Source organism: Protobothrops mucrosquamatus, unplaced genomic scaffold (assembly GCF_001527695.2).
Source record: "Protobothrops mucrosquamatus isolate PMUCROS unplaced genomic scaffold, P.Mucros_1.0 scaffold2742, whole genome shotgun sequence".
Classification (NCBI taxonomy): Eukaryota; Metazoa; Chordata; class Lepidosauria; order Squamata; family Viperidae; genus Protobothrops; species Protobothrops mucrosquamatus.
Window position 1 is genome coordinate 8,294 of NW_015388783.1, and position 12,104 is coordinate 20,397.

At 39.4% G+C, this 12,104-nt stretch overlaps 1 protein-coding gene across 1 annotated transcript in view; it reads right to left on the minus strand.

Annotated features, from left to right (window-relative positions):
* The window catches only part of RRP36 (ribosomal RNA processing 36), a 37,089-nt gene that overhangs the window by 2,457 nt on the left and 22,528 nt on the right, over positions 1-12,104 (minus strand). Inside the window, exons 3-5 of the mRNA XM_015825658.1 lie at positions 9,774-9,912; positions 468-534; positions 51-155 (exon numbers count right to left, since the gene is read on the minus strand). Of these exons, the coding sequence (XP_015681144.1) occupies positions 51-155; positions 468-534; positions 9,774-9,912 (311 nt within the window). The remainder of the gene's footprint in view (positions 1-50; positions 156-467; positions 535-9,773; positions 9,913-12,104) is intronic.

A 12,104-nucleotide genomic window follows, 5' to 3' on the forward strand; every position in this document is an offset into this window, starting at 1 on the left:
ATCTGTTTTCATTCTGAAGGAAGAAACGCAGGGCACTGTTACATTATTACCTCTTTTTCCTTCTTCCTCACATCATTTAAGAAACTATATGTTTTTTCAAACACTTCTGGTTTATATTCCCCAGAGAGGTCATCAAAACGAGGATCTCGGGACACCTGTGGAGGAGGAAATAGGATCAATACCAGCATCTCCGCAATGTCAGAAAATCTTTGTGCGTTCTAGGAAGCCCATGTTTTGGGGGCACGATACCAGTTTGGTCATATTCCTTTCCCTCATTTCATCCTCTTCAGCATTTTGCTTTTGAAATTAAAAAGCTTCTCAAATATTGAAACCAAAGTTATCCATTTCATTATATTCCAAATAAGTTTCATGCTCAAATATTCAAATATTCTCCCAGTATATTTATCGCTCATTCTTTCTTTAACTACCAAGATCTGTTTTGTGTGTTCCAACACAAGAATACCCACCTTTTTCTTAACAGGCACGACTTGCCGCAAAAAAGGTACTGGCAGTTTGGCTGAAGTTTCCAAAGGCCTGCAGAACAGGAAAATAAACACAATCTTTTTTTTGTGGAAAAAAGATACATGGAATTTTACAAATTTGTGGCTTGATCCTTAAAACTACTTCTCTGAATACAATAAATAAGTATCAATGGATGCCATCAGGACACAAAATATATGCTTGCAATTGTTTTTATGAGCCAAAGGTCTTCCATTCATTAGGCTTTAGAAGGATTGAATAACCAGAGTATACAGGCTCCTCTAAGAATGTGTTTCACAGAGGCAGCTTTGTATTGATCAGATAAGAATTGTTCTGTTAGTCAGTGGCCTGATGTAACCTAATAAGCCCAGACAGCTTCCTCCAAGCTCACACAGCTGTGCTTTGCAAAGAAGTTTCTAGCTTAGGCAAAGCTGGCAAGACTCTGTGACTAATAAAGGAAAACTAACTATATCCTTCAATATGCTTTTAGGACTTGCTGCATCCACAGTACTGAAATCACTTCTCATCAACTAAGCCTATCTTCTCCTTCATGAAGAACTTTAAAACAAATTGTCCTATAAGGCATCTAGTCCATGGGGTTGTCAGCTGGAATTTCCTGAACCTTGCAGAAAGGAGACACTTGAAAAATCTAATAATATCTCAGAATTTAAGACTGCAAGATATAAAACTAACAACCTCTGGCTACATTACAGCCCTTTCCAGGAAGACTAGCTCTTCAAGGTTACTTCTAAAAAAATTGATAAATCTAGTTTTTTAAAGTGTGAGCAGTCGTCTTCCTTTCCTGCTGGCCATTATAAGAACTTCAGAATTGCTTTTTTCTTCTATCCTTTCCAATTTTAAAAATTAAATTTAAAAGCATGGGTTGCCTTGTTTTGGGTGACCTAGGGCTCTATTTACTAAAGAGCAGGACAAATATATTTTAAATAAATAAAATCTAGCTTTAAAGGAAGAATATACCCAGTCCCTTAAAACTCTCTAGGAGGAGAGATTAAACAGAAATGTCCATTAATGTAAGTCTGACTTTAATATCTTACAGTATATTTGACATCAAGAGGCTCGCTGGCTTCAGAAGATATCATCTGTTATAGTTACAACTCTGTTAGTAATTTTCTTAGAATAGCTGTATATTCAATTAGTGTATATCAGTTTTCTAAACCTCTTGCTACATATCAATAGTCTACAGAATTTCAGTTGATAAATGGCCTTCCTTTTAACTAATTATTGATTAATCATTACATTCAAATGCATGCATACAATCTACCAAAATCTCAAAACATTTTTGAGATGATAGAGGAAATAAAATCAGTTTATCTGCTGAATTTGAATTTCCCTATCATTGTCAAAAGGGAATGATTTAATTTTCCTTTTTTTATTCATAACACAATTATATTGTCTTAAGAAATAAGGACATGGATTCCTAATTTTTTTCACTGTTGATTAAAATTAGCTTCACCACATAAATTACATATGTAAAGTTAAGCATGTTCTATATAGTAAATTCTAGTGAGCTTTCAAAACTTACTATGTAGTAAACTTACAAACCCTACAAATTTACTGTATAGTAAACTCCAATCACTTTTACTAACCCCAACCCAAACAATGCAATACATTTCCCTGACAGTTTTTCAGGCCTTGGATGGCACACTGCAAAATTGGTAATAGGATTAGGATTTCATTTCATTTAGATTTAGATTTAATTAAATACAATTAATATGATTCCTCCCTACTAAACTATTTTTACTTTCTGATGTATTAAAAATAGAATTCGGTAATAACTTTTCGAGATCTCTAGGTGTCCCACCTAAGTTTTGAGGACACCAAATGCAGCCCTGAAGCAGCAGATTATGCATCTGTGACTTACAGCATACTTCAGAGGGGAAAAATGAACTCAGATGACCAATGCACTTCATCAAATCATATCCCATCTTCCAGTGCTCCCTATCAAAGGAAAGCAAAGGGAACCCCTATGCTGTGCTTAGCCAAATAAGATTCCTAGTCAGATACTACCTTTCCCTGGAAGCATATATATCTGGTCCTTGGCAACATCTCCCTAGGCAAGGAAACTGAGGGACTGAAGCAAGGGATCATTTCAACTCTATTAATTTCCTATGGGGACAAGTTTTGCAGACACTACAGACTAATTCTTGGTCTTGCCCTATTGTTTTAGATACCACTGCATTCATTTATTCTTTAGTTGTTCTGTTAATATAAGTATAATAGCATATAAATATGAAAATTGAAGGAAGTATTTTAATTCTATCGGCATAGTTAGATTCTAATAGACTGATTGTATTTTAGTAATTCCACTCTCTGTGGCAAATTAATTAATACAATCAGTGTATTGAGCAGACACACTAATAAAAAGCATTCAGACTGTGAATCTAATTACAAGCTTTTATCATTCCTTTTTCTTTCTACCTGCATTAGCTCTTGAGAAGATTTCATTTTTCTTAGAAGTGAAAGGCAAAATCTGTAACTCATTATGGGGATACTACTCAATACTGACAAGGGAATGAAAATTTCAAACAGAAGCGACTCCTCTGATTGAAGGGTGGATTTTCAAATTTAGCGAGAGATTTCTTTTTTAATGTGGCTCCCTAGTAAACATGTTTAGATCAGAATTTATAGTCATTTAAATAATCTTTTTTGCAGAAAACATTACACTCAAAGGACACAGTTGACAGTTATATAAACTACACTCAAGATTCAAAACAAGTAAGTGTAGCTTCCATACATTTAGGAGGAAAGCTTTTGCATGGATAAAACATTTGCAGCACCTGCTCCCAAATCTTTAAAGAAGTCAGAACATCTCCTGAGCTTGCACTCTCAGGAAAATATGCATTTAGGAGGCATCAATGCTTTAGAGCAGGGCTTTTCAACCTTTTCACCCATTGTACCACTTTTAGGATATGGCAACATCCGACTACCACCTAGCAAGGTGTCAAAAACTTGATCAAAAAAAAAAAAAGGAAAAAAATGATAAAGTACAGGTAGTCCTCGACTTACAACAGTTTGCTTAGTGACTGTTCGAAGTTACAATGGCACTGAAAAAAGTGCCCCCCAAGCCACAGCCGAGCAAGACACCTGTCTGCCCGCCCGGCCACGCTCTTCCTCCTGTCCGAGGTTTTTATTGTTGTGAGCAGTTCTGTTGAGGATTGGCAGCGGGGGTGGGGAGGTGTTTGGTTTTTATTCCCCTGTCTGCTGGGTGGTTGCAGCAGGTTTTGGTCACTTCACATGACTGTGGGACACTGTGACCATCATAAATATGAATCAGTTGCCAAGCAACTGAATGTAAATCACAAGACCCTGGCGATGCTGCAACATTCCAGCTGATCGGCGCTTCTTCTGGGCTCAGCAAAAGTGCCAGGATCAGCGCTGAGCTCCAGCTGGAGCCTGGCGCTGATCCTGGCGCTTCCACTGAGCCCTGACAGCCCTGAAAAAGCGCTGATCAGCTGGAAAGCGGCACTGATCCTGGCGCTTCCGCTGAGCCCTGACAGCCCTGCAGCTCCAGCCATCTCTCGCTCAGGCTTGTGCGGTGCTACCACCGGTTCAGCTCATTTCCCTCCCCCGCTACTTTTCTAGGATGGTCGCGTACCACCTGCCAGGTGCCAATGTACCACAGGTGGTACCCGTACCACTGGTTGAAAAGCCCTGCTTTAGAGGGCATTAAGTCATAAAGGATAGTACCACATTGGACTTTATGTGAAATTCATTCTTAACAGCAAAGAACAGACATGCTCTGGGGAGGTTTTTTTTAAAAAACTGAGTTTCACAGAATCTATAAGGACTTGAATGGGTTCCTGGAAGGACTAAGTGGGAAAAGAACTCTCAAACTCAGTGATGCTAGACACACCCAAACATCTGCTCTTTTCCTCTCATGGACTGCACGTCACCAGTATTTGTCATCACTATCATTTGTAAGTGGTCTATGAAGCAGTTTCTGGCTGCCTTTTTCCTTCATTCCACTTTTCTCTCTTCCTACCTGGACAAGCACAAAACTGAACTTCTTGCCTGCCTCCAAACTCCAACAAACAATTTCCTCATCAGTCCAAGACAGCTAAAAGTAGAGCTAGAAATCCAGGTGTTTCTAACTTGACCCAAGAGCGATTTTGGTGAGTCTCTCCTTCTTCGCTTCCAATTTTGCAAACCGTATTTGTGTGTATGCAGGTGTGTGTCTGCAAGAGGCCAGCTTAATCATCAAGGTGGTATCTTGTGCACACCAGCTTAAAATTAAACCCAACTGGGCCACTTGGAAATTAATAACGTATTCTGTATGAAATTCAAAGGTTTGTTATTTTGTTTTATAAAAGCAAAGGTTAATTTTGCATTTTATAATAAACACTTTATTTTTCATTTTATTGCCAATTTTCTATCACTCATGCCTTGCCTCTTGATTAAGGGTTCTTAGATCTATTTTTTCAATCAACATATTTTGAAAAATCCTTGTTCCAGTGGGTATCTCTCTTCCATTCGCTCCAGAAACAGGGCTTAGATTCGGTGTTTTTCACCAGGGAGATATAGTTCAAGTCATAAAGAAAACTCAGACAAAGATATCCAAAAGGTGTATATATATAAGTGGATTATCTGTGAACTATATATGATTTGCCATAGGTATCTTTCCCCCCTTTTCAAAATAATAATGGATGGCCAGGATGCCTTGCCTCTGCTGTAGAAAATAAATCTTTATGGTAAGTCTAATACAAGTAGTCCTTGACTTACGACCACAATTGACCCCAAAATTTCTGTTGTTAAGTGAAACATTTGTTAAGTGATTTTGCCCCATTTTACAACCTTTCTTGCCGCAGTTGTGAATCACTGCAGTTCATGAGTTAGTAACCCAGTTGTTAACTGAATCTGTCTGACTAGAATAGAATAGAATAGAATAGAAGCTGGAAGGGACCTTAGAGGTCTTCTAGTCCAGCCCCTTGTTCAAACAGAACCTACACCATTTCAGACAAGTGACTGTCTAGGTCTTCTTAAAAGCCTCTAGTGATGAAGCGCCCATGATTTCTGAAGGCAAGCTATTCCACTGGTTAATTGTTCTCACTGTTAGGAAGTTTCTCCTTAATTCCAGATTGCCTCTCTCCTTGTCCTCTGGCACCCTCTTCTTTGTAGCAGCCCCTCAAATACTGGAATACTGCTATTATGTCACCCGTTGTTTTTTTTCTTTAGACTAGCGGCTAGCCAAACCCAAGTCCTGCAGCCGTTCTTCATATGTTTTAGTCTCCAGACCTTTAATTGTTTTAGTTGCTTAGTTGCTTTAGTTGTTTAGATATACATGTAACTTCCCCTGACTAGGATCTCCCTGAGGAAACTCCTCAGCTTCACTGAATTTGCAAAGCATCTGTGGGATCTTTAGACAGATAGATTCTGAGGAGAAGGAATACCCACTGAAGGGACAAAAATGCATCGTTGCCCATGATACTAAGGCTATATAGATGATCATTTAGCTCTCTACTGCCAAAACCCACGAGATTCAAATGGCTGATTTGAAGAACTGATATAGCTGGCTGCTGAATGATCTGTTTTCTCTCTTTTGTAGGAAGATTAAGCCTTTTTCAGCTTGTTGTCCAGAACAGTGACCAGCTAGTGTAATTGCTGATTGAAGGATGCTCTAGTCTATTGATCAAAAAGCCCAGCTCCTTGAAATGTCTACACCAGGATCCTTTGAATAGTCAAATATAATTTTATTGACAGGTTATGGAGGTAAGTATATATATGTATTTCCTGGAATCTGACCTACAACAGTCACCATCATCTTTGCGAATGCTCTGGAAGCTGAAACAGCCTGAGAAGAGAGGCCTTGAAAAAATAATGGATGTCCTAATAATTACATCTCAGGAACATGCTGTGAGATGAATTGATTCTGCATGTATAAGTCCAGAGCATCTTTTTCTGGAAACACTCCACAGTTTATCACAGAGTTTCTATCCGGCACTTGTGCTATTTGGTTTATTTCATGCACCAAGATCTTGTGCCATTTATGTGTTCCTCTTGTGGACAATTACATATTCAGAGTTAGATGGCATTTGGTGCTTTGGACTTGGAAGACAGGGTGAAGTAATCTAGGGCTGGTGAATTCTATGGTGTAGCCCTCTTTAAGTTCTGTGCATTTCGTATGATATGAGTCTACTGATAAGTGAATTCCATTAGACTCCCATGCATATGGAGGATAGTTGTTTGCACCTCCCATCTTGCAATGAGAAAAGTTTTCCCCCTGGAATTGAGATTAAGACTGTTGAAATCATTTGGGGTTCCTTCAGGATGAGCTGTATTCCTTGTGGCTCAATTATTTTTCTTGAGTACTGTAAAAATTGAAAGAAATGTTTGGTATAGTCTGATTCCTGCTATTTTTGGCTTCATATTTTTGTGTTGGTTAGGAGAATAGCTTTCCTTGAATCATTAGTCTCAATTAGGACATTATCTAGGACCTGTCTGAATAGTTTGCTACCCTTGAACGGGCCTGATATGAAGACTGATTTTAATTTAGAGTACTTTCCAGTTCATCAGCTACAGCTGTCTTAAACTGTTATGTTAACTATAGTGCCGTTGGCTGAGAACTGCATACTATTTTCGCCAGCATCTGCCATTAAGGCAGAGACTTGGCTAGCTTGTTCATGCCTTATGTGGGCTCCCTATTTTCTAGACGAGGGATGAATTGGAATAGCTGTTAGTCCCACAGGATTGAAGCTTAGTGAAAATGAACATGGCAAGGAAAGCCCTTGTGGCCATAGCTGGAACCTTGCGGACACTTAATTGCAGATTCTCTGTCTCCAGGACTGTCTGGGGCAGTGGTGGCGAACCTATGGCACGCGTGCCAGAGGCGGTACTCAGAGCCCTCTCTGTGGGCACGCGCACCATGCCCCGCAAATGGCAACCGTCCCTCTTCAACCAGCCGCCCGCTTATTCGCCAAGGTCACACGTGGCTGGATGCATCCCAGCACCCATGCGCTCGCTGGCCTCTGTGTGCAGGGGCCGATGGTGTCAGGCAGCAGTCACCTGCCTCACCTTGCCCTGTGACAATGGCACCCCCGCTCTGCCTCGTCTTGCCTCGCCTCACCCCACAGGATGAGCCTCCTGCCCACCGCCCCACCTGCCAGAGACCCCCTAGATCTCCCCCAACCCTGCCCAGTCCCCACAGGCATCCCTCCCCACGAGCAACATTGAGGTGATCACTCCCACCTTGGCCACACCCACCCAATCTGCCATGACCACCACAGCCACGCCCATCCAGTGGGCCACGCCCACCTGGCACCTGGCGATAAATAAGTGGGTTTGGGGTTGCCGTTTGGGCACTCGGTCTCTAAAAGGTTCGCCATCACTGGACTAGGGTGTCTTCCCTGTCTTCATTTACTATTACTCCCAAGACCAGAGTTATCATGTGAGTATCCACTATGAAGTCTTAATTAGGTTTAGGGTTAGCTGTGAGAAGGTACTGAGAAACAAGATGGAAGAATTTTCATTTTCTCATTGCCCTGAGAAACTTCTACTCTGTTCTGAAGATTTTGTTAAAGGTGTCAGGGAACGGAAGGCATAAGACAGTAAATAGCTACAGGTAACCCTCGACTTACAATTATTTGTTTAGTGACCGTTTAAAATTATAGTTGCAGTGTTCTGTCATGTGATCACCATCTGCAACCTTCTCAGTCATCTTCCGTCAAGCAAAGTCAATGGGAGAAGTTGGATTTGTTTAGCGACAGCATGGTTCACTTAACTGCAGTGATTTGCTTAACAACAGTGACAAAAAAGGCTGTAAAATTGGATGTGATTCACTTAACAACCACCTTGCTATGCAATGGAAATTCTGGTCCCCATTGTGATTGTAAGTTGGGAACTACTTATAGTGGGAAACCATTGCTAATAACGGGTCCAACAAGGTATTTGTAAGGCTTAGATATTCTAGTTCATTCAGTTCCTTCAGTCTTGCACTTTCCTAAGCAGCTGGGGAATTCTGCTTTGTAGAAAAGGCTAACAGATTTGAGATTTGGATTTTATTCCCATCTAGGGACAAATCCCCCCTCCTCCCTATTTGACAGATCCTAAAGAAAAGTATTTGAACCATATGTAATGTGTACTCCTCACCGTAGTAGTAGGTTTTCCTTGCTTGCTTGGTGGCCTGAACATTGACCTCTGTTGGAAATATTGTGTGCTTATTAACCACTTATCTGACAATCTACTGTAGTCTCCTGAGGAGAGCATGGTAATGAGACAAGAGGGCATATTAATGTGCCATTCAAGGTTAATCAGTTGGCTCACTTCCAAGGACCATGTTAATGGACAGCTGTCCATGATCCTGCTAGGTCTGTTATCCCTAGTCTAGGTCAGTGTAGAACAGGGGTTCTCAACCTTGGCAACTTTAAGACTTGTGGACTTCAACTCCCAGAATTCCTCAGCCAGCTTTGCTGGCTGAGGAATTCTGGGAGTTGAAGTCCACAAGTCTTAAAGTTGCCAAGGTTGAGAATCCCTGGTGTAGAAGATACAAAAGAAAAAAACTTGGAGATCCACCTAGACTTAGGGAGTTCCTGGCAGAGTAAATGGGCTTTCACACTTTTGGAGCAGGACAAGTTCAGAACTGAGAACTCAGCTATTTTCTCTCATTGGAAGCAATGTTAGTTCTAGTCTAAGCTCTGCCTCTGGAGTAAGTGAGAAGAAGCTCACTATAGGATGTCCTGCCTTTACTGAACCCCCCCCCCCGAGGTTTCAGATTGAAATTTGGAAATGGATGAGACAGAACTGATGAAGTATCAGATCACATCACCTTGGGAAAATTTGTGTTGATCGATACCTGGCTTCACAGCTATGAACAAAGGCTAATGACACATAGCAAATGTGCACAGATTAAGGGAGATGTTCAAAGAGGTACCAAGAGATCTAGTTCCATGCTTGTCTGCTTTAATGTCTAAATTACTCTTCAGATCAACAACATTTACAAAATGCATCAAAGCATAAGGAGCTGTAATACAATAGAAGCCAACCAGCCACATAAAGAAGACTAGAGCTGTTCATAAACAAGAGGAAAAATTGTTAGATCAAATCACAAAAAGCAGACTGCCAGCTTTTAGATCTTTACAGGTTCCACCCAGCTGAGAAAGCTAACCACCATCCTTATATACTCCTTTCTAGGCTGAATGGATTATACATGTATAGATCCTGAAAGGTAAATTTAAAATTCCTAAACTCTGCACTAAATGGAAACATGACATACAATGCAATCTCAAGTATGTTCATCATTTAAAGTATTATAGACTTCACAAAGCAGAAATTGTGTTTACCTGTTTTTGCTCAAACACGGCCTCTTCTTTGTTTTTGTGACATCTGGTAGCCTTTTCTTAGATGTCATTTGCTGATAAGCCTTCATCCCAACTTGGTTTCTCATTTGTAACAGCTCCTCAAAAGACATTGAAGACAATTCTGAAGGAAAAGGAAATGAAAACGCAAAGATATACAGACATACATCAAAGTATTTGAAATATTTACACCAGTCTTTGGCAATCTAAGCACTCTCAGATATATTGATTTAACATGTGGAATTTTCAGCAACAGACCATGCTGCCTCGGATATTCAAGTTAAAAAAGCTGATTGACATATTTAGTTATATATTTTCTACACCACTGCAATCCAGAGACTCTCGGCAGCTTACATAAAGAATAAAATAAAATCAACACAATTATAAAAGAATAAAACAACCTGCACAAAAACCATAAGCAATAAAAACAAAAACTGAACATGACTTGATAAAATCAGGAGAAGCAGATATATACTGAATGATGCAATTCCTTTAATAGAAAAAAATAGCTTCCTCCATGTTCTCCAGATACACAAATAGTTGTTTTTTTTTCTGTCACAGATCAATAAAAATACAATCAGTAAAATGAGAACACAAAATTATCCCCTAACAACAAGAACTATTAGCAACCATTTGTGGGCAAAGTGCAGATAAAAGCTATCAAAGTGCCTTGGAAATTGAAATAAAAGAGGGGGTAATCAACTGGTGGCAAACGTCCCTTTAGAACTGGCAATACAGAAGAACATGAGCTGTGGGTTTTATACCTATATCACAGAGGCAGTGTCAGGTTCCCTATAGGGTTTTCCTATATTTTCCTTCCAGGTCAGCTATGGGGAGCACATTAAATCAAGCTAAAGATAAAACTCTCCTAAATTTGAGAACTGTGCTATGATATAAACATGAGGCTGGTTTAGTCACTAAAACTTGGTTATTAGGAATTATATTGTGAGTGAAAGTAGCAATTCCTGACCTTCTATATCTAAGATTCTTAGTACAGGTACTCCTCGACCTACGCCCACAATTGAGCCCAGAATTTATGTTATTGAGATATTTGTTAAGTGAGTTTTGCTGCATTTTACAATTTTCCTTGCCACATTTGTTAAGTAAATCACTGCAATTGTTAAATTAGTAACACGGTTGTTAAGTGAATCTGGCTTCCACATTGACTTTGCTTGTCCGAAAGTCACAAAAGGGGATCACATGACACTGGGACACTGCAGCCGTCATAAATATGAATCAGTTGTCAAGCATCCGAAGGTAAACGACGTGACCATGGGGGATGGTGCAATGGTCATAAGTCACTTTTTTCAGTGCCGTTGTAACTTTGAACGGTCACTAAATGAACTGTTGTAAATCGAGGACTACCTGTATTGATCTAACTTGATTAACTCTAAGGTTAAGATGGCATCATTGGAGAAACCATACAAGTTCAGTATCTTTTGGATCAAAGTTTCCCAGGAATGTGATTATTTTATTTTTATTTATTAATTTTTTGTGCTGCCCATCTCCCCCACAAGGTGACTCTAGGAGGCTGTTCATACTGTTATATAGTCATATATGAGCTCTGTGTAGTAACTGTGCTTGGGCTTTAGTTGCAAACAATTTAATTGCAGCAGGGATAAACTGTTCCGTCTAGAAAAATAGCAAGTTTGTATTGCTGATGCAGATCTCTGTGCACTGCAGGATACATAGTCCACCTGGGCATTTCTGCTTGAAAAACTACTCCTAGTTACTGTTATGTCTATGCACTAAGCCTATCACAGCAATTTTTTTCCATTCGCATCAGAGTTCTATGCACAGAGCTGTAGTATTCATATAAGATAGCATCATAAGAACTTGTTACACCTCAATAAAACCAGTTATGTTCCCTGGTTAGAGAGCTCACCCCGTAACTATATTTGCTTAACTTCATGCAAAACTTCTTATATCAAAAATATTTTCTTGGCTGCTATGATTTCCCTTTAGTACCCCTAGTAGGAAATAACTGTAGCAACTAGAAATCAGCAAGAAATTGGATCATAGTCTCAAGGCAGATTTTTCTTTAAGTTAAAAAATATATTTTTTAAAAAAATATTAAGTATGTGATGTTTGGGCCTTAGGTGTCAAATCAAGTATATTTTGTTCACCTGGTCATTTAATAGTTTTTTAAAGGTTTTTTAAAATTATTATTTTACACATGATTTGTCCAACTGGCAACTGTAATTTATAGTATTGTTATGGGATTTATAACTTGTCTTAAAGATTAAAATAATGAGAAACCTTCCTCTAAAATTAACACATTATTTAAATGGTGGTGTTTCAGAAGAAAAAAATATC